The sequence below is a fragment of the Parus major genome, chromosome 10 (assembly GCF_001522545.3).
Source record: "Parus major isolate Abel chromosome 10, Parus_major1.1, whole genome shotgun sequence".
In the NCBI taxonomy this organism is placed as follows: Eukaryota; Metazoa; Chordata; class Aves; order Passeriformes; family Paridae; genus Parus; species Parus major.
This window is the reverse complement of record NC_031779.1, coordinates 2078552-2100533: the sequence shown is the minus strand read 5'-3', so window position 1 is coordinate 2100533 and position 21982 is coordinate 2078552. Positions and strand designations below refer to the sequence as shown.

General features: G+C 57.3%; 2 protein-coding genes across 2 annotated transcripts in view; one reads left to right on the top strand and one right to left on the bottom strand.

The window, feature by feature from the left end:
- Nucleotides 1-21231, top strand: part of CSPG4 (chondroitin sulfate proteoglycan 4) — a 26217-nt gene extending 4986 nt beyond the window's left edge. Inside the window, exons 2-10 of the mRNA XM_015639170.3 lie at nt 7654-7817; nt 8815-12393; nt 12684-13163; nt 13551-13727; nt 16581-16779; nt 16950-17084; nt 17238-17392; nt 18175-18358; nt 18554-21231. Of these exons, the coding sequence (XP_015494656.1) occupies nt 7654-7817; nt 8815-12393; nt 12684-13163; nt 13551-13727; nt 16581-16779; nt 16950-17084; nt 17238-17392; nt 18175-18358; nt 18554-20445 (6965 nt within the window). The 3' untranslated portion in view covers nt 20446-21231. The remainder of the gene's footprint in view (nt 1-7653; nt 7818-8814; nt 12394-12683; nt 13164-13550; nt 13728-16580; nt 16780-16949; nt 17085-17237; nt 17393-18174; nt 18359-18553) is intronic.
- SNX33 (sorting nexin 33) overlaps nt 47-21982 on the bottom strand; it is a 32012-nt gene continuing 10076 nt past the window's right edge. Inside the window, exon 3 of the mRNA XM_015639172.3 lies at nt 47-1009. The gene's annotated coding sequence lies outside the window, so the exon portion shown is untranslated. The remainder of the gene's footprint in view (nt 1010-21982) is intronic.

The following is a 21982-nucleotide window of genomic DNA, read 5'->3' as shown; positions in this document are numbered from 1 at the left end:
GAGGAGAGGAGAGGAGAGGAGAGGAGAGGAGAGGAGAGGAGAGGAGAGGAGAGGAGAGGAGGAGCTTTCAGCTCTAGAAAGAGGGGGGAAAAAAGAAAATGCTAATTTTCTTTGCAGACAGTTTAGCATGTCAACCCCAGAGGAGCAAAAAATATCCTCTCTTTCCCCCACCCACACTGCAAACCCCCATCTCTGTCCGTGGAGACACTTTTCTCTGCCTCTTGCAGCACCCAGCATCACCAAAAAACCACCCTGGTCCTCAGGTCAAAACACCTCATGGTGCCCTGTGAAGTGCAGGGTGCTGTGGGCGCTGTCTTACCAGCACAACTAAAGCTGAATCACCCCAATGTACACGTTTTACACAGCATTTGCACATTTTACCACCTCTGTTGAAACATTTCCCCATCCCTGAGCACTGGGTGCTGCAATGAAGGCAAGCAGGTATCTTCTGGCAAGTTCTCAAGCCTCCCGCTCGTGCTCATTCTTCCCCCACGGTTTTGGCTGATAACTCCCCCCATCCTGGCACGTCAGGAGCCACTTGACACCAGCGAGGCTGGGAAACATCAGAGCCGGGCGGCTGGAGCCGGGCCCCTCTCCGGCAGCTGTTTGTTGACACCAGGCGAGGATCTCTCCGGTAACACCGAGCCGTTCCAGGCATGTCTGTGAGCATCCTCTGGCCTGGCTCCTCCAATCCCCCCCGACAGCTCCTTCCCCTCAGCGGCTCTGGGGATGAGCTTGGGAACAGGCACTGGCTCTGTTGGACAGGCAGGGATGGGATTCAGGGATCTGCAGGTGGGATGTGCACCCAAGTGCCCCATTCCAAGATCCCCCAGCATGGGGCTGGCTGGGACTGTCCCCTCGTGTGCCACCATATGCCCTTCTGCAGCTCTGCAAGCTTTTCCTTCACTGGCTGGGAAGCAGCTGGGGCAGGGAACGCAGTGGCAGCGGGTGCCAGGATGTGCAGGGTGGAGCTGGAAAACCTGCCAGCCTTCGAGACAGGGGAAGAGGGCTTGGGAGAGAGAGAAACAGAAAGAAAAAATAGAACAAAACCCGTCTTCAAATGGTTTGGAAACCACGTCCTCTGGGGCTGATACAATATTTCCAGGCCAACTTCTCCTGGCAGCAGGAGCCTGAGTGAGCCTGAGTCACGCTGCAGGGGACGGCACAAAAGCCCCATTGAGCCTCCCGCTTCCCCAAATCCTCCCACTTTCTCCCCCCGCTTCGCTTCCCAGGGCAAACACTCCAAACACTGCTTCCAGCTTGGGCTTATTCCTGAAGTCCCTCCGGAGCCATTGAGCCACACATCATTAAAAGCTCCTCATCCCTGCTCCTGCTCGTGCCAGACTTTGGGGCTGTTTGCTCTGGGGCCGCATCCCCCCAGCTCTTCCCAAAAGCACTGGGACCCTTGTGGGGGGCTTCAGACTGGCTCCCAGCTCCTTGCCCTCCCCTCCATGGCTCTGCATCTGGCCGAGCAGGAGAGCTCAGGAAATACCATCAGCTTTAGGGCTGTGCTTGAATCATCGTAAAACCATGCCGGATAAGCGATGGAGCTCTGGAGCTCTAGCCAAGCTTCCTGGACCCTGCTTTATGGCCTCCAGCTACCTCAGCTCCTAATGCTGCTCCATAAGGGCTGGGGAGGTGGGCAGCAGCAGGCACAGGTGCTGGCCAGGGGTTTGGGGACTGGCAGGACATGGGAGGATATAACCAGCCCCCTCCCAGACAGCACAGAATTAGCAGGGGGCATGTTTTCCTGTCTTCCCCTGACCCCAGAGTCCGTGGGCTGTAAAAAGGCTGTTTTTCCCCAAAGCTGTCAGGCAGGAGGCTGGGGAAGGCGAGCGGAGAGCAGCTGGCCAGGGAACGGGGGAGAGGAACTGGATGAATAAACACAGGGGGAGGGGTTCAAAGAGATGTGGTGCAGCCAGAGGCCACCGGGGTGGGATGGGGGAGAAGCAAAGCACCCCTGGCCAGGACTCTCCTCCCACGCCCAAAACAAGGGTGATGGCACTTGTGGTGGTCGGCACACGTGGGAAGGGGACCAGCCACGGCTTTTCTGGTGGTTTTGTGGGTGCTGCTTTCCAGCAATCTCTGCTGGCCAGCACTCCTGGAAAGCGCCGGCCTCTGGGAGCCCCGCAGTGAGGGAGGGCCAGATGGAGGGTGGGAGGTGAGAACCAGAGCACTCATTCCCATTGCTGGGGTTGGAAAAGCACGCACAGCCCTTGCTCAGGATGTGGGAGCAGCAGGCACTGGAATCTCTGGGACGGGGGATAAAAGAAAAAGTCCTCCTGCATGCCAGAAGCTATCACAGCAGGGATGGATCTGTGCCCATGACCATGCCCATCCCATAAATCTTGAGACAGAACCCCAAGCTTTCCTGGGGCAGGCACAAGGGGACTGTGGTGTGATCCCAAGGTCCCCGCTGGGTTTGAACGCTCTTGCTGCAGACTAAACCCAGCTCATCCTCATTGCACTGGGATTCTTTTGCTGTGGAGACCCAGATGGGTGCTCAGCTCTGGTCTCAGGGCATATCTGATGGCAGCAGCCCCCCATTTGTCCCCCTGGCACACCCTCCCCTCCCCAGCAAAGCCCCAGCCAAAGCCAAGGGCTACTGTGTTTGCCTTAAACCTCCTTGCAAGCTGCTCATTTCCTTCCTTGGCCATAAATAAAACCACACCGTAAAACGAAGGGAATGTGGAACATAATGAAGCCTTTCTCCAAAAGCCCCTCGGATCCCTTCCTCCCGTGGCTCCTCCACCCTGTGTGGGGACAGGGGCAGCCCCAGCTCCGGGGGGCTACAGGTCCCATTGGGCATCAGAGAGCCAGGCTGGGGCCAAGGGAGCCTGAACCCCCAGGACCACCCAGTGTGCTGGTCCTGCCCACCCTGCCTGTGCTGGGAGTGGGACGGGAGCCTCCTGCACACACTTTGGGGGGAACAGGAGGAGATCAAGCTGCTGAGCAGCATCCCCAGGGCTGGGCAGCCACCCCCGAACCTCTCCAGTGTTTGCATCTCCCTGAACCCCTCTGACGTTCACATCGCCCAGCCTCTCTGCTGTTGGCATTCCTCTGAACCCCTCCAGTATTTTCATCCCCTGAACCCCTCCCATGTTCACATCCCCCCGAATCTCTCCAGTGTTCACATCCCCCAACCCCTCCAGTGTTCACACAGCGGGTGGGGGTACCGCACAATGGGGATGGCAACGGGTCACTTCACTACCTTAAATTAAAAACAAAAACAAAAACAACCCCAAACAACTCAGAGGGCCTCAAAAGCAGCTCCTGAGAAGAGAAGGAGCGCAGCTGGCTGTCCTTGGGGCGGCCCAGCAGCAGCAGCAGGCACAGCAGCGGCACAGGGGCCGCTTGTTGGCACAGGTGGGCAGGAAGGGAAGGAGGCAGCCGGCGGCCTGGGCTGCACCAGCGGCCGCACAAGCCCGGGGCTGTTCGGGCAACAAGGAGCATTCACTCCCCGGCTGTTTTTCCACCGTCGGAAAAGCGGTGTGGCCGGGGTGGGAAGCGGCTGCGAACACAGGGAGTCTTTCAGGGGGGCGCGTGTGTCTGCACGGGGCTCTCCTGGCACCCGCTGCGGTCATTAAAGAGCTGTTTTAATGAATTCCAGGTCCCTCCCTGCAAACACAGCCGGCCACCGGCCCTGGCCCCCACCTGCCCCACCGCAGCCTGAATGGAGCCTTGTTGAGCATCCAGCCCCTCCCCGGCTCCACACCCCTATCCCCGGGCAGGGTTTGCTCCGCTCCTTCCCCCTCAGCCTCGGCGTCCTCCTGGGCCAGAGCAATGGGAGCCCCTGCAGCCCCTCGGGGGCTCGCTTGTACCCCAGACATGCCGTGCATCTCCTCCTGCACACCCAAACTGCGGCTGGCTGTCCTGTGCTGGGCTGGGGATGCCCCACGCTGGGGTAGGAGCCTTCAAAGCATCTCCCACCCACATGTCCTCCCACACACCCAGGAGACACCTCCCTGCTCCAAAAACCCTTCGTGTCCAGTGTTGGTTCTCTATGAGCTGAGCTTTCCGAGTACTTCCCCTTTGCCTGGGCCTGGAGTTGGCTCCTTCAACCTCCTACGTGCTGGGAAGGAGGTGGGAGAAGTTTTTGTTCTGAGCTGTCTGTTAAAACACAAAGGAGAGCCCAAAGGAGCCTTGCTTAGCCTAAAGCGCTCAGAGAGCCCCCAGCCCAAAGCCCCTTGAGCGGATGGGGATCCCCCCAGGCTCTGCCCCCCCAGCCAGAAAATTCCCAGAACACAAAAAAAAAACCAACCCAGCAGCTGGAGAGGCCAAAGCAGCCGTGTTTTGAGCTGGAGGAGCAGGGGAAGAGGGCCAAAGCGGCCTGGAGCGGCGCGTGTCCGGCGGCCGGGGCTCACACACAGCCCTCGCTTGTTCGCCGGCCCCACGAGCAGCCCAGAGCACCCGGGGCCTCACTCCCACACCCCTCCTTACAGCTCTTGGCTCATCTCCTTGTTTTTGTCAATGCAAAAGAAAAAACCCCAAACCCAAGTGACACTGCAGTCTATAATCTGCTGGCTGCTGGCTGGCTGCTCGGAAACTGTGACGGAGGCTCCTCTCGCCTCGTCAACGCCTTTCAATCGGCTTGGCAAGGCAGGATGGTGATTTCCTGTGGGACAAGCAAGCTGGGGATGTCAATTGTTTTTATCTGGGGTGAGTGGGACATCCGGGGTGTCCAACCCATGGCCAGGACACGGGGATCTGTTGCTCCCCATGACAGGAGAGTCCACCTTGGCCATCTGCATCCAGGGATGAGGGGTACAACACTCCTTTGGTATGGTCATGGCATCCTTAGATCACTTGAGATAGGTGCTTCAGGGGCATGGCAACTCATCCTCATGGGATGATCCCAGGAGCTCCCCTGAGCCTGCCCACAGATGGGGATGGGTGCATGGAAGTCCCTGCTTGCCCCAAGGGATGAACCAGGATGGGGCATCCTGTTCAATGGAGGCTCCTCCAGAGCAAAATGCATTTGACAAAAAACAAAACAAATCCACATTTTCTGCATCTTTTCCAAAGTGGAGGGCAAGGAAGAGGGGAGATGGAGGTGAGAAGCTGAAGGTCCCTTGTGAAAGTGAAATGTCACAGGCCAAGTGGATTCACATCCTGTCTGGGCTGATGAGGGAGGAGGAGAGTGGCCCTGAAATCAAGCAGGAATTTGGGAAGACAAACAGCAGTAACTCACATGGCTCTGCTGCTGGAGAAAAATTCCAGCACCTCCTGGATCCGGGCAAGGGTCCTTCCTCCTCCCCAACAAACAGCACCACTCCCTTAGGCATCCGCACCTCTGGGAGCTTTTTATTATTAGTATTTTATGAGAGAAGAAGAAAAACACTTCTGGCAGCTTTGGGAGAGTGCAGGCAGGACAGAATGTGCTGGCTGCAGGAGCTAGTGCCCCCTGGCACACTGGAAACAAGCTGGTCTTGCTGGAGCAGCCCCAAACCCTCATCCCCAGCACCCATGGCAAGACACTGCGAAGCCCTTGGGTGGGCATGGGAGCTGCTGGTGGGTCCAGCCCAGCCAAGTTTTCCTTCCCCGTGAGAGCAGCCGCTCAGTACCCAACTGAAAAACGTTTTTTTAGTTAGGGGAAGCCACTAAAATGTAGTAAAATCCCGGTGGGAGCTGGAGCACGGAGCATGCACAGGGAACCTCGACGGGAGCCAGCACATAACGTACACGGATGTCACTGGGGACCACATGCGCACACACGTGTGCCTGTGGTTGTGCAAGGAGAGACGGCAAAATTCCCTTTTCCACTGTGCCACGTCACTCCTGCTCACCAAGCCCCAGGACAAGGCGGTGCTGGGAGCCTCAGCACCCACCACCCTTGGCCAGTGGGCAAGGCTGCTTTTGCTGTGACCATGGGAAGGAAGGAGGTCAGGGAAGGACAGAGAACAGCACAGCTCCTCTGAGTCACTGGCTGGGCTAAAGAGGACAAGGAAGCCAAAGTGCCCCATGCCAGCAGCAGGCATGAAGGCCAGGGAATGAGCAGGCACCCTGACAGCCTTGTCCTGGGCTGGGCAAAGGGCTCAGTGTTACAGCAAAGGCCAGATATTTCCATGGTGCCATTTCCTCCCTGTCCAGAACGGGTGGGGTGATGGTCCTTGCAACACCCACGTCATCCTCCCAGACCACAGGGGAAAATTGAGGCGCTTTTTTCTGCTGCCAGTGGCAGGAAATTATTTTTTGTGGTGTCCTGGATGAGGATGTCTCCCCATTCCCAAAGGGCTCAGAAGAGCTTCCCCCATGCAGGGCACTGCAGGGCTCAGCTCTGAAGAAAATGTGAAAAGCTAAAACAGAGCGCTCCAACTATGTCCCTGCCACACCAACTTTTGCCATCACCTCCACAGATGGTCCCCTTCCAAATGCCTCAGTGGCTGTGGCTGTCCTGCAGGGTTGTCTTTCCACTTGCTGCACCACCCTGTGAGCAAAGCCTGCATTCCCCGTTCCCACCCTGGTCATCCCACAGAAATTTGGGCAAGAGGAAAATGCAACCAAGGAAGCAGTTGTAAGGGCAGATGTGGGTGTTTATACCCAGACCTCACTGTGCAGAAGATTGGTTTCACCCCAGCATCCAACATCCACCCCTGCGTCCTCCAAAAGAGATCAGGGGCTGGGACTCTGAAAAGAAAATTCCTATTATTGTTTGCCCATGACATCTCAGCAAGACAGATCTGGGACTCCAAATGTAAGGGTAGGTTGGAAACTGGGTGGATCTGATAAGTGCTCTAGTAAAGCACAGCAGGAAAACTTCACATATAAACTCCAGCAGAGTCTTGACTACATATGGACTGAAAATGTGCATTTGCCCCCCATCCCTGACCTATCCTCCCCAAACATTTCCAGTTTGCAGGGCTGGAGTGTTTATGCTTAAGCACAGAGTTTTGCCACAGGCTGAGCTGGAGCCAAGCAGGATGGGTGGCTGCACACCCCAGCCACACACATTTAACGTGTGTGAGATGCACATGCATGCATTGAGTCAGCCAAAAACTAAAAGCGCTCTAAAATTAAGCCTTGCCGCTCCCTGTACTCTTAATCCTGCACCCTCCTGCCTCTGCCCTGTGACACAGTCTGTCATTTCATGACCACATGCCATTGAGCTGAGTCCTCCAGGGCTGATGTATATTGAGTGTTGAACACGTTCCAGATACATCTCCAGGCGCCCACTTTGAGCCAAGGTTTCCGTACACTCTCACATCCACATATGGATCACTGGCACTCATGTTTATTCCTCCAGCACTGAGAAGAAACACAATTTCTTTAATCAGAAGGTGCTGAGGCCCTGGCACAAGTTGCCCAGAGAAGCTCTGGTCGCCCCATCCCTGGAAGTGTCCAAGGCCGAGTTGGACAGGGCTTGGAGCAACCTGGGATAGTGGAAAATGTCCCTGACCATAGCAGAGGATTTGGACTAGATGAGCTTTAAGTTTCCTTCCAACCCAAACCCTTCTAGGATTTCTTTAGGAAAATCAGAAAAACAGACTGCCCTAAGGGTATTTTTAGGCTGCTGGACTCCAGAAACCTGTCAGATGGCAAACAAGGGAAGGGCTGACGGATGAGCTTGGGAGTCTCCATAATCACAGCACCCACCCAGACGGGGCTTGCAGGAAGTGTCCTTCCCTGGCTGACCTTTCTCTCTTTTCTCCCCAGCCTCTTTCTTTGGGGACAGCTTCGTGGAGATGCCTCTGGCAGATGCCTCGCGCACAGTGCGGCTGCACCTGCAGCTGTTCACCAGCCAGGGGAATGGGCTGCTCTTCCTGGCTGCTGGCCAGCCCGACCACCTCCTGCTCCAGCTGCAAGCCGGCCGCCTGCAGGTACGCACCCCAGTCCTCTCCCCAGGCTGGGGTCTCCGTGTCATGGTTTCATCCACTGAGAGGATGACGGGGCAGCCCAGCTGCCAGGACCCCTGACAGGGAATGCCAAGAGTGCCAGAGGAAAGCAGACACAGTCTTGAAAGATTTGGTTAAATACAGAGAAACAGGCTCCATCTGGGGAAGCAACTCACCCACTGTCTGGGTGATGCTGGGGGTGGTCATGGGGGGACCCTGACACTGGCACCCCGTGTGCATTGCATGGTCAGACACGGTGCACAGCACCCTCAGGTGTGAGGAGGTGAGAAAACAGGATCCAGGGAAAGAAGTTCCCAACTGGAACATGGGAAGCAATCAAGACAGAGCAATAAAATTCCCTGTTGTGGTTATGGTGTTGGCATCCACCACGAAGGAGAAGAGCAGGGAACATCCGAGGCACACATCCTGCCTCTCCTGCAGCCTGGGCTGGGCTACCAATCACATTAAACCAAAGCCGAAGAGCTTGTGAGCCACTGGCCAGAGGTGTCCCTAATGCAGGCCATGAGTCTCCAACATGTGTCTAAGCTAACCCTCTACTTAGGCAGGCTCCAGGCTTCTGCCCACGAGGAGCAAAGCCTGCTATTTCCCCTGCCAGTTCCCAGGAAAGGGCTGGAAGCAGCCCAGGTTGCAAGGTCGGAGGGTAGTGGACAAGATAGAGCAGGGGAGGAGAAGCCAGCATCTGGCAGGGCTGCTCTGTGAGGGGAGAAGAAAAGCCCAGTTGTGGGACTGAGAGATGGAGGACCCTAGCCCTGAGACTGGGGTTTGCTGAGAATGAAAAAGGAGAGAAATTCAGAGAGCAGGACAAAGAGGGCAGGCCCATGGCGGGGAGGATGAAGGAGGAGCACATCCAGAGGTGGAGGAGTGAACCGAGGGACCTGGGTGTGGATCCATGCTTCAGCAGGTGTTACTGGAAGGTGGAGAGGTCTCACCTGAGCTGAGGATTTTGTGTCTTTCCCTGCAGGCCAGGCTGCAGTTGGGCTCAGAGGAGGCGACCTTGCAGTCCCCAGCAGGGCTGCAGCTCAATAACCTGGAAGTGCACAATGTTGAACTGCTGGTAGAAGATGGCAGGATGATGCTGACCATCGATGGCCTCTTCAACAGCTCCACAGACATTGCAGGGCCAGCGAGAGAGCTGGACATCCAGTATGGCCTCTTTGCTGGCGGGACAGGCAGCCTGGATCTGCCGTACCTTGCCGAGGCCAGCCCTCCCTTCAGGGGTTGTCTTCACTTGGTGACATTCAACGGCCTGGATGTCCTCTCTCATCTGTCTCCTGACGGCAGCTCCAAGACCTTCTACCATGTCCAGGAAGGGTGCAGCACACAGTTCTCTGCAGAGCCTGAGGACCCCTTTGGGTTCCCAGGGCCACACTCCTACATTGCTTTTCCCACTTGGGACGCAAGGCAGGAAGCAACGATCGAGTTTGTGATAACGACGAGCATCACTCAGGCACCCCTCATCTACCACGCAGGGCTGGAGAATGACTTCTTCTACCTGGAGATCTCCAATGGGCGCCTACGAGGGTTTGTGGAGAAGGGGAACGGCGTCATCGTCCTGCACAACAACGTCTTCATCAGCGACGAGCAGCAGCACTACGTCAAAGTCCACACAGACATCCACAAGTTTGAGATACTGATAGATTACTACGCTTCATCCACATCCAACCGGGGCATCAACAACTACCTGGACCTTCAGGGAAACCTCTTCATTGGAGGTATGGATGAAAAAGCTTTGCAAAGGCTGAGGGAGCACCATCTTTCTTTCATCTCATTGTGGACCATGACCAACCACTCATTTGTTGGCTGCTTGGAGGACCTCCGGATAAACCTGCAGAGGAGGAGCCTGCAGGATGCCGTGATCACAAAGGACATCACAGCAGGCTGTGGGAAGCAGGACCACTACTGGGACTATGAGGAGGTGTATGAGCAGGATGAGGCATCCACCTCCCCACCTCCAAATGGCTTTTCAGGAGCACCAGGTCTGGTGGTGGAACCATGCCGGCCCGACAGCAGCTTCCCACCCACCTTTGCCAACATCAGCAGGCTGCTGCACGTCAGCCCCCTCATCGTCTCTGAAGGGGGCATGGCCTACCTGGAGTGGAAACACGCCCAGCCAACAGTAGACTTGAGCCTGGCCAACATCCGTCAGTCCCAAATCCTCTTCAGCATCACCAGTGACCCCCGGCATGGCCAGCTGGAGCTGGACATTCCTGGGTCCAGGAGCAGAAGAAAGTTCACCTTGTTAGACATCGTGAATCGGAAAGTCAGGTATATCCACGACGGCTCCGAGGGGCCCATGGACCAGCTGATGCTGGAGGTGACAGTGACCACCCAGCAAGGGGTCCCAGAGTGCCTGCGGCAGGGGCAGGTGTACCTCCTGCCCATCATGATCAACCCTGTCAACGATGCCCCACAGGTGATCTTTCCCCGTGGGAACCAAATGACAATCCTGAAGCACACGCGGAAACACCTGACCACCGACATCCTGCAGGTCCTGGATGACGACTCATCCTGCGATGACCTCGAATTCCAGCTGCATGGTCAGCAGATGGAGGAGGGTTATGTGGAGTTAGACTTCCACCCTGGAGTGCCCATTGAAGAGTTCTCCTGCAGGGACCTGGAAGCTGGCAATGTAGTCTATGTGCACCAGGGTGGGACAAACTCACAGCTCACCTTGCAGGTGACTGATGGCACAGTCCCGAGCCCCACTGCCACCCTGAGGATCCTCACCATTGATCCTGACATCCACCTGCTCAATAACACCGGCCTTTCCCTCTCCCAAGGAGCAGCCACACTCATCACCACGGCCAACCTGTCAGTGGAGACGAATGCTGTGGAACAACAGGTCTCCATCCTGTACGTCCTCACGGAGCCTCTGAAGTATGGTGAGGTCCAGAAACAAGGGAGCATGGGAGGGGAATGGAAAAAAGTTGAGTCCTTCCACCAACAAGACCTGGAGCAAGGGCGCATCCAGTATCTTAGCACAGACCCAGAGCATCGTCTCGAAGACAGCGTGGAGAAGGTGAGATTCAAAGTCCAGGTGGGGCAGAAGCTCTTGCCAAACAACACCTTCCTCATAAGGATTAAAAGAGCCACCATTAAGATGAGGACCATGGCTCCCCTCCAGATGAAGAATAAACGGCACAGAAATATCACCAACAAGGAGCTGGAGGCAATGTTGGAAGATCCAAACTCTGCCCCAGTTCCCTTCCACTACGTGATCATCCACGCTCCCAAAAAGGGAAACCTGGAGCTGCTTGGCAACAGGCTGACTGAAGGCTTTGGATTTACTGAAGAGGACCTGCAGGGAAACCACCTGAGCTACAGCGTGACCATCAGGAACTCCCAGCAAGCCGAGGACTTCTTCCAGTTCCGTGTCCACGCTGGTGAGCAGCACTCGCCCATCTATACCTACAGAATTAGCATCGGTGGGGACCCTGATGCACCAAATTTGACCAACGTGCTCCTGACGGTGCCAGAAGGTGGACAGGCCGTCATCTCCAAGGATCACTTGTTTGTGCAGAGCATGAACAGCATGGACTATGTCTACGAGGTGATTGAGGGGCCAGCACATGGGAGGCTGGCCTGGGCTGCGTCCCATGGCTGGGCCTCCAGAGAGGAGATCACGGAGTTCACCAATGATGACATCCTCCAGCGGCGGTTGCTGTACCAGCACGATGACTCCGAGACACTGGAGGATGATATCCCCTTTGTAGCCATCAAGCAGGGTGAGGGCAGCGCTGAGTCCGAGGCTGAGGAGGTGAGGGGCGTTTTCAGGGTCTCCATCCAACCCGTCAATGACCACAGCCCTGTCCGGGCAGTGAATAGAGTCTTCAACGTGGTGCGCAACGGGCAGCACTTGCTGACCACTGACGACATCGCCTTCACTGACAAGGACTCCGGCTTCTCCGATGCGCAGCTGGTGCTGACCAGGAAGGATATCTTATTTGGCAGCATTGTGTCTGTCGATGACAGAAGCCAGCAGGTCTATCGATTCACACAGGATGATTTGAGGAAGAAGAAGATCCTCTTTGTCCATTCTGGGGCTGACCGGGGCTGGATCCAGCTACAGGTCTCGGATGGCCTCCACCAAACCACAGCCCTCCTGGAAGTGCAGGCATCAGACCCCTACATCAAAGTAGTCAACAACACTGGTCTGGTCATCCAACAGGGCACCCAAGGGGGCATTGACTCCTCTGTCCTCAGCCTGGAGACCAACATGGACATCAGGTCAGATGAAGAGATACGGTTCCTGATAACCACCCCCCCAAGGTGGGGGACTGTGCTGAGAGGGGAGCAGCCGGTCATGGCCTTCTCGCAGAGGGACCTGCTGGCAGGAGAGATCTCCTACCACCACAATGGGAGCAGGAACACCCGGGATGAGCTCCAGTTCACTGTAGAAGCAAATGAGGTGGCAGTGGAGGACACACTGGCCATCAGCGTGTTCTTGGATACCCATCCCAACCCCCTGAGCATAGTCAACCATAAGGAGATCTATGTTTTCCAGGGGGAAGCGGCTGGGATCAAGGAGGAGGACTTACTGGTGAGTATCCCCTTCTCTGTCATTCCCCATGCCTGCGTGATTTCCCTGGTTTGATGGCCACCCATGGGACTCCATTTTACTGCCATCTGCTCAGAGCCAAGACCTTGTGTTCTTGTTAGGCTTTGCCCAGGGGCAAAGAGGGCTGCAGGCATGGCCTCAGTAAGGTGGTTCTTGCAGTTCATCCCACAGCAAAGCTTTGAGGGATTGATTGCACAGCAGGTAAGCTGTGGCGCAGCCCAGCTTCAGTTACCAGCCCTCCCACTCATGCCTTGTCTCCTCCACACTCCCAGGTGACCCACGAAGAGATAGCTTCCCGAGACATAGTCTACCTGGTGAGCAGCCCCCCAGCCTCCGGCTTCCTGACAATGCTTCAGCACAGCCAGGATGTGAACGAGCAGCCCAGCCTGGACCCCATCCAGTCCTTCACCCAAGAGGACATCAACAGTGGCAGAGTCCTTTACCTCCACACCAAGCCCAAGGAGGAGCGTGACCGGTTTGTCCTGGACATCACAGCCCGCAGTGCAGACCCTCTGGAGGGAGTGGTGGTCAGCCTGATTGTGCTCCCCATCACCGTCCCCTTGGATGTCCATAACATCACGGTGCCAGGAGGTGGCTCTGCCACCATCTCCTCGAGCATCCTCCACATTCCCAACGCCTACTACCCAGCTCTCGGCATGCAGTTCAGCGTGCTTGAGCCCCCTCGGTTTGGCACCCTCTGGAGCAGCCAGCAGCCGGAGCAAGGCGGGCTGCACAGCTTCACCTGGAGCGAGGTATAGCACCCACGGGCACCCACCTGCCCAGCAGGCTGCTTTCCCGAGAGTCTGGGGAGAGCCTGGGGCAGGCTTCACCCCCCCAGCCACACTGGGAGGTTGGGGAGGCTGCAGGAGTCTTCTCCCCATCAGAAGGGATGGTTTGGGCATGATGGGGGATACAGCCCCTGGGGATACAGGGTGGCGATGCAGGCAGAGCTCCCGTGCTGGGCTCCAGGTCTGCTTCCCAAAGAGACCCCTCTCCTGTCCTGTGGATCCACCCCGCAGGGTTGCTCCTGAGCCAGTGGTGGGTTGCCATCCTCCTCCCAGGATGGTTCACGATCCCCTCCCCAGAGGGGCCGGTGGCCTGTGTCCTCCATGGAGGATCACCCGGCCTTTGCCCCGCAGGTGGAGAACCAGCAGATCCAGTACAGGCAGGATGGTCCCCGATCCCTGACTGACAGTTTCACCATCCTGGCCAACGCCTCCGAGGTATCCCGACAGAGCCATCCCCGGACTCTCTTCATCACCATCCTGCCCCGCAGCACCAAGGGGCCGCGGCTGAAGGTCAACGCCGGTTTGCAGGTAAGGGTGGGACACCACGGGGACGGGCGGCCAGCCCAGCGTGGAGACCCCTGTACACTCGTGCTAACTCGCTCCGGGGAGCTGGGGCTCTGCAGGGCCGGGCTGCCTCCCAGAGGCGGGCCACGGCGAATGGGGAAAGGAGGAGCGTTTTCCCGACGGGGCGAGGCTGTGGAGGAGGCGGAGAGCGAGCTGTGCCCGGCCCGCCCGCCGCTGATGCGGGGATCGGCCGCGAGGTGGGAGCATCGCCCCGCGGGCACAGCGCGCCGAGCGCTGCCACGGCGGCAGCGGCGCCTCCGCAGCCCCTGCTGAGGGATAATCCCCGGCAGCTCCGGGAGCAGCTTGTCCACGTTTCGCCAACGCAGGCTGGAATTACTCAATCATCTGGGCAGCTTTCACACCTCTCTTTACGTCCATCCCAGAAAAGGGCAGTAGGGAAGAGGTCTCACCTGCTGCTGAACTCCCACCTTCTGATTCCAACACCTCCCTGTCCCATTCGGGGTCTCTAATGCAAAATTCCAGCAAAGAATTTAGTGGAAAACACGGAACCGCAACCATACCCCCCACCCCCCTGCACCTACTGTCACTATCCCGGGATTTCCCCAGCTGGCAGCTGGAAAGCTGTCTATCCATCGGGATCATCACACAGTTGCCTTGGGAAGGGTTCTGGGAGCCTGGACTGTGGAAAAGATGCCCAAGGGGAAGGGGCTGCCCTGCCTAGCCCCAGAGACAGCCATTTTGAAGGATACCAGCAAAGTTTGGGAGGTATCCCCAGCCCCAGCTCTGTGCCTGCCCCAGTTTTTCCCCTCCAGCCCAGGAAGTTTCCCACCAAATCCCTTTTGTAGACCTGCCTCACCTGGGCCAAAATTCAGGGAGAAGTTGACCCCTCAGCTGCTGGGCTCGGGCCAGCCCCTTTTCCCCACTCCAAACATCCAGTGTAAGCATGGCCTTCCCTCCCTCCCAGCCATCATGCTAAGAATAAGGGTGAAAAGACAGAAAAACCTCCTAAAAATAAACTCTGAGGCAGCAGCTTGTCTGCCTTTCCATGGGAATCCCTTTGTACCCTGGGTAGAGTAACCACAGCTGCCCAGAGGAGCTCTGGAGCTGGGAAAGGCTTCCTTCCCCCAACGGGAATGGTGGGAGAGGCCCGGCCCTGCTGTGTTTGTGCTCTGCTGGGGGATGACTTCAGTGTTTAAAGGTCAGGCCAGGCCCGGGAGAGGGATTGCACAAAGGTTTCCAGGGATGCCGAGTCCTCGCAGGGCTGGGAGACAACAGGCTGGGTCTAGCCACCAAAGTGGAGCCCCTTGGGAAGGAGCAGCAGGTTTTGGGCTGGATCTGAAGGAGGGATGGCTGGATGCCACCGGTAGAGACGCTTCCACCGCCGCCCTAGAGCACACGGCCACGCTCCCGGCCCTGCTCCGCCGCCTCCCTGCATGCTCTCCCCGAGAGCAGAGGCGACACGGAGGCTGAGCAAACACAATAAGCCCAGTAAGCGAGCGCAGGAGCCAGGCGGAAGGCTTTAATAATTCAGGGAGGATGAGGAGCGTGGAGAAATGGGTCAGCTCCCGTGGCGCGGGCTCTGGGCGGGGAGCAAAGCTACTCCAGCCACTCTGATTGTCCCTTCCCAGTGGACAGCGATGCCCTGGGGCTGCCAGTCCCCCCCCTGCTTTGCCCACAGGGAATTTTCTTTGGCTCCAAGCCCCCATTGTGATTGCAATTCCAACTGCTGTGGGTGCTGGGGAGACAAAGTAGCCCAAAAAACTCAGGGCATGAACAGTGAAGCTCCTGTTCCCGGCTGTGTCCAGCAGCACTTCCCCCACCCTGCCTCTCCGAAGCTGTGTTTTCCAGCCTGCCTCTGCCATCCCGTGGGGACTGCTGAGGGATTTAGTTTCTCTTTCGGCACCCACACCCACTCAAGCAATGTTTTGGGTTAGGCCAGCTGAAAACAGCAGAAAAGAGCTCAGCCAGCAGAGCACCTCCTCCAGCGCCTGCCTGGGTGTTGTCTTGCAGATTCCCAAGATGCAGATTCCCAAGATCCCAACCTCATGATTCTGTGGGATGCTGCACATCCCACGTGAGCCATGGCACGGCTCCATCCACGCACCCCACAATTTCCAGGCATCCTAAGGGCAAAGGGCAGCTCTGGGCTGTTTGGGCAGAACCTGTTTGGCAGCACAAGGTTCATCCCTGTGGTCTGCCAAGGTGGAGATGTGGCACAGGGTCACGAGCAGGGAAAATTGTTGCCTCCAGCTGCAGATGGGACACACCAGGACTTTGGGGTGGCAGTGTTCCCACAGGAGGGTCGACACCACTGGATGGGAGGAAGTGGTCCTGGGAAGTTCGTCGGTGGCTCTGAAATCAGCTACACATTTGTCATTCCTGGAGGGTTTTCTGGGACAGGGGGCCTTGCTGCAGCCTTGTGAGGGGGTGGTGGGACCGGGATGGGAGCAGGAGAGAGGAGAAACACCCAGCCAGGGGGAGGCAGGGCTGCTTGTGGTCATGTGTACCCAGCAGCAGCTTGTGCACCCCACTGAAACCCCTTCCCTGCAAAGCAGGGTCTCAAAGGCACAGCCCCTGCTGCAGGAACCGGGGAAACTGAGGCACCCTTGGCCTCCAGCACACAGCGTGCAGAGGCACAGACCCAGCTGTGTGGCACGTGCTGGCAAACACGGCAGCGGTGACGCGGGGCTGGGAAGAGGCCAGATGATGGAGGCATCACCCGGGACACAGACAAGGCGCCCTTGTTGGGCCGGGATGTGCTCTGGCACCCAGCAGAGTGGGCTGAGCTGGGATGGGAAAAAGGGGAGAGGTGCCAGGGGTATCACAGGGGGGTTGCAGCCTCTCCCTGTCCCCCAGCTGCGGGAAGGAGCCACGGCTGTTCTCAGCCCCCACATCCTGAGTGCCGAGGATGAGGACTCCACAGCGGACGAGGTGACCTATTCCATCCAGCCCCCAGCCAACGGGAAGGTTGTGCTGAGGTCAGCACCCGGCGCTGAAGTCCAGAGGTTCACTCAGACCCAGATAGACAACGGCCTCATCCTCTTCGTGCACCAAGGTAGGGCAGGACTGAGGTGCCTCAGTCCCCCTGCACCACCCCAGGGTGATGGGGACACTGTGCCACCACAGGGAATGCCAACCCCATCCCTGGTCCAACACTCTGACAGGTTAATGGGGAGCTGCATCTCCTCTGGCCCCAGAAAATGCCCAGGTCTGTGCTTTCCACAGGACCCCTGGATGGCGGCTTCGCCTTCGATCTGTGGGATGGTGAGAACCTATCTCCTGGGCACTTCTTCCTCATCAGGGCCCAGAGAGAGCCCATCATCAGCCTGGCCAGGAAGCAGAGCCTCACTGTCTGCCCAGGTGGGTACCAGCACGTTCCCCATTCTCCCAGCTCAAATGGGGCCCCCTTTGCACCTCCTACCCTTGCCCAAGCACTGCTGAGATGCCCCTGGCAGAAGCTGCAGGTGGGTGGCAAGGTGACTGGTTGAAATCCATACTGGATGTGTTTTCCAGGTGCCCTGCAGCCCATCACCAGCCACAACTTGCAGGCAGTGAGCAACAGCCCCACCAGCTCCACCGCTCTGTACTACAGCATCGAGCAAGCCCCACGCCTGGGCAGGCTGACCACCTCACAGGGGGAGGAAATCAGGAACTTCACCCAAGCCCAGGTGAGACTTCAATTCCTCCAGAATTTGGGGTTCCTCAGAACCCCAAACACAGCCCTTCATCACCCCCCACCACAGCATGGGGGTCCCAGTCTGAGCCCACTGCCACCACAAGCATCTGATCCCAGGCAGGAGGCAACACAAGGCTCCAGCCCTGCTGTGACTTTCTCAGCTCTGCCAACAGCTGCTAAGAGGGATTAAGAGCTGCTGCCCCAGCCGTGGATTTAGCACTGGGGGAGGCTGAGGGAACTATAATCCCTTTTCCTAGGCCATCTCCCTGCTGCAGAGACAGCCAGCCTGGCTGCTGCTGAAGGGAAGAGCCAAGCATGATTTTTTCACTCCTGCTCTGAAAAAATTTGGCTCCCATGGGGCCAAATTTTGCAGGGCCCAGCAAGGGTCTTATTTTATTCCATCACTGAGAGACACATAGGTTTATCCTCCCTGGAAGCTCCTCTGTGCTATGCTTAACCCTTGGAGGATGCTGAACAAGCTCAACCCTTTCTCTGAACCTCAGTTCCTCTAACTGCAGGGAGAAACATCACAGAGTGACAGAACAGTTTGGGTTGGAAGGGAGATTAAAGGTCACCTTGTTCCCCCACTACAGACAGGGACACCTTCTACTATACCAGGTTTTTCATATCCTGGTAAAGAAACACCATGAACTCTCCATGGTCACTACCATGCCATGCTTAGTGAAAAATCCCCATTTCTTACCTAATTAGAGCTTGGTTGCTCCATCTTAGAGTCAAAATAGGAGCTGATCAAGGATTTTTTTTAATTTTCAGGTGGACAGCAAGCTGATTTTCTACCAGCACAAGATGCCAAGCAAGCCCTTCTGGCTGGCCCAAGATGCCATCCGCTTCCGTGTGGTCACTCCCACGACCATCTCAGATTCTTTCATCCTCCTTGTCCTGATCTCCTTCGAGGAAAATTGTCCCCAGCGCTTGACTCAGCTTTGGAAAAACGCAGGTAAGGGTAGGATGGAGAAGCATGGGACAAACCAGCTCTTCAGAAGGGCTTGTTTCTCTGAAGAAGACACCACTTTGTTGTTTTCCATGGCTGATACATTACATCAGACATCTAAAACTGCATCCAATTCCTTCCATCGTTGCATCAAACTCTCACCAACTTTCAGAAGTTGATTCTTATGCTTTTTCTCTCCAGGTCTGCAGCTCACAAGGGCTCAGCAGGCTGAGATTGACACCTCAATGTTGGATGCCTCCAACCTCCTGAGCCAAATCCTGGTCCCTGAGAGGGCTGGATATGATGTTGTCTTCCTGGTGACAGAGCCACCAGCTCATGGACAGCTCTTGGTGGCCGGTGTGCCTCTGGAGCAGTCACGGCCCTTTTTCCTGCAGTCAGACCTGGCAGTGAGGCGTTTGGTGTACGCCCATGGTGGGGACAGCATCTCCAAAGACCATTTCAGTTTCAAGGCTTGGCTCCAGCCCCGGGAACAGCAATCTGTCCGTCCTCCACAGGATGGGGTGGTCATCTCTGAAGCATTCAACATAACAGTGACCAGCAGCACCAAGTCACCGCGGGTGGTGAAGCAGCAAGAAGTGCTGCAGGTCCCACCAGGCTCCGTGGTCACCTTGTCACAGGAGTACCTAGATGTGGCAGACCCAGTGGTGTCCCCACAGGAGATGGTGTACAGTGTCCTCCAGAGACCCCTCACTGGCCACGTGGCCAGCGCACACAACCCACGGGAGCCCATCAGCCACTTCACCCAAGCGGATGTCAATGCCGGCCACGTGGTCTTTGTTGCTACTGGGAGCCGTGCCCCAGGCTCCTTAGTCCTGAGCCTCTCTAGTGGCCACCACCCACCCATCCAGACTTCACTGGAGATTGAGGTGCTGCCTGGCCTGAGCACCACTGCCAGCCCGGCACTGCTGGAGGTGCCCCAAGACCTGAACAGGGCCCTCGTGTCCCACCATCACCTGCTGGGTGCCGCCCCACAGGGGGCAGGCAATGTCCTGTACAGGATCACCAGGGACCCCAGGTTTGGACAGGTGCAAGTCAACCAAAAGCCATCACGGGGCTTCTCACAGAAGCAGCTGGATCGCAGGGAGGTGACGTTCACCTTCAGTGACCTCAGGTCACCTGAGGACAACTTCCAGTTCGTTGCCATTTCGCGGGCAGGAAACAGGAGCGGGGTGGTGAACGTGACTGTCCGTGCTGCGGTGAAGAGCCGAGTGGGCAGTGTGTGGCCCCGAGGCACCACAGCCCTCCTAGACACCAGTGTCCTCGATGCCAGTGAGCTGGCCAACCGCACCAAGAGCATCCCAGTCTTCAAGGTCCACAGGGCGCCCCGTGCCAGCCGTCTTGTGAGGGTGTCCAGGGATCCAGGACAGCCCACCTCCCCGATCGAAACCTTCAGCCAGAGCGAGCTGGAGCAAGGGCTGGTGGGGCTGGAGGTGCTGGATGCTGGGGACACTCACCAACCCCTGCAGAGGGACAGCTTTGTCTTTGAGCTGGTGGCTGCCGGTGTGCCACCAGCGCTGGCATCCCTGGAGTACAGCATCGAGCCCTACAATGCCTCAAAATCCTACGGTGTCACCCTGCTCACGGTCCCGCTGGCACCCTCACCCCGAGTGCCCCATGGCACAGTATGGAGCAGCCCCAATGCCAGCGAGCTGGGCATGCCCCCCACTCCCTGGTTGGCCCCCAGTGCCACCACGAGCCCCAGCCCTGGGGCGGGGGGAACCTTCCTCAGCTTTATCGAGGCCAATATGTTCAGCATCATCATCCCCATTTGCCTCATCTTCCTCCTGCTGGCCCTCATCTTGCCCCTGCTCTTCTACCTGCACAAGCGCAACAAGACGGGGAAGCACCACGTCCAGGGCACTCCCGCCTCCAAGGCCAAGAACGGGGCCGTGCCAGACCATGAGACCTTCCGGAGGACAGACCCCAGCCAAAACATCCCCCTAACGACTGTCACCACCCTGGAGGGCAAGGGCACGGCTTCCCCGCCCTCAGGAGCGCCTCCAGACCCCGAGCTCCTCCAGTACTGCCGGACTTCCAACCCCCCCCTGAAGAACAACCAGTACTGGGTGTGAAGGGCTCAGGTGCGGTGGCATGAGGCCACCTGGGCGCCAACCCCTCCTGCAGCACCACCAGCCACCTCCTCCCAGCTCTCCTCCTCCTCCCTGGGAGCTGGTATCCCACAGATGCAGGAGGGCCCTGGAGACACAGGGGCTGCTGCTCCAGCCCACCTTGTAGCCCCACATCTCCTTTGGGCAGGGCAGGGGGACACTGCATAAGCAATTGGGGACAGGCAAAATTCCTGAGCATCACTGGGAATCGCTGACTTTGGGTGCTCATTTGGGCCACCTGATGGAGGCCACAGTGATGGGGGGCACCTGATGACACCCCACAGAGTCACCCAGGCTGGTCCAGTGGGGGCTCCTCTGAAGGCAGCATGGTCACCACAGGGGAGCTTTTCACAGCTCTTGGTGAGGGAGGATGAGGAGCAGCTTGTGCTGAGTCAGGCTGGGGATGAAGCTGCCCAAATTCCCCAGGGCTAGGAGGGCTTAGACACTGGAGCAGAGGCTCGGAAAATATTCTGTGGCCAATGCCAGGGGAATTTAGGAGTCCCCACCCACTTGGAAAAATACCCGCCTCGCTCTTTCTCTACTTGCCGTGTGCCGCATGAAACCAATTGCACGGAGCCCGGGGGGGTTGCACAACAGGTAGAATGCCCTTGGCAGGGAGGGATGGCTGGAGCTCACCTGGGCAGTGTGAAACCAGAGAAGAGAACAGAGAAACAGAGCCAGCACGGTTTTCCACTGTATAACTCCAGTATGGCAGAAGTAAACAGAATAAAGTGCCTTTTCCGAGGTGCATCACTGTTTTCCTAAGCTGTCTCCCTTGCCAGCACTTTTTTAAGCTGCTAAGCGACATTTGGAGGTAATGGACCATATTCTGGGCTCTTGCTCAAATTTTCCCCAGCCTGGAGTCCTAAAAACTTAAATAGAAACTGTCTGAGGGAGGGCAGAGGAAAAACTGAGTGCTGAGCTCAGGATGGGACCCAACAATAATACCCTGCACTGCTCCAGCTGGGAATCTCATCACAGGGCACATCCTGCTCACACATGTCTGATGAGAAGCTGACAGGAGCCCCCAGGGACCACAGGGGACCACTTGCACCCCTCTCACCCAAGATAAAATCCACCACATGATCCCTTCCCAGGCAATGACTCTGCGTGGTCCCACTCCAAGGCTGCGGCAGAGATGGGATGTTTGCCTGGATCATGCCAGCAGCTTTCCTGGCTGGGTTTATGGGTTTATCTTTTCTGAATAGCAAATCACACCTGCCCTGCTTCAGCTGGTGCTGGCACATCTCATGGGCACCCAAAGCCATCGGGGTACAGGCAGGCACCTCATGTCCCCACATCCCACAGGACAGGGCACGGTGGAAACTTGGCATCTCTGAGCCTGTTTGGTCCAAGGGGGAGGCTGATGGATGTCTGCTCCTCACCTCCAAAACCTTCCTCCTGTCTCATCTAGTGGGAAAAATGAGGTTTGCTTTTGCTCAGAGGCAAATTACACCCTCTCCCCTCTGCGAAATGGGGTCAGGGTGACCGCACTGCCCAC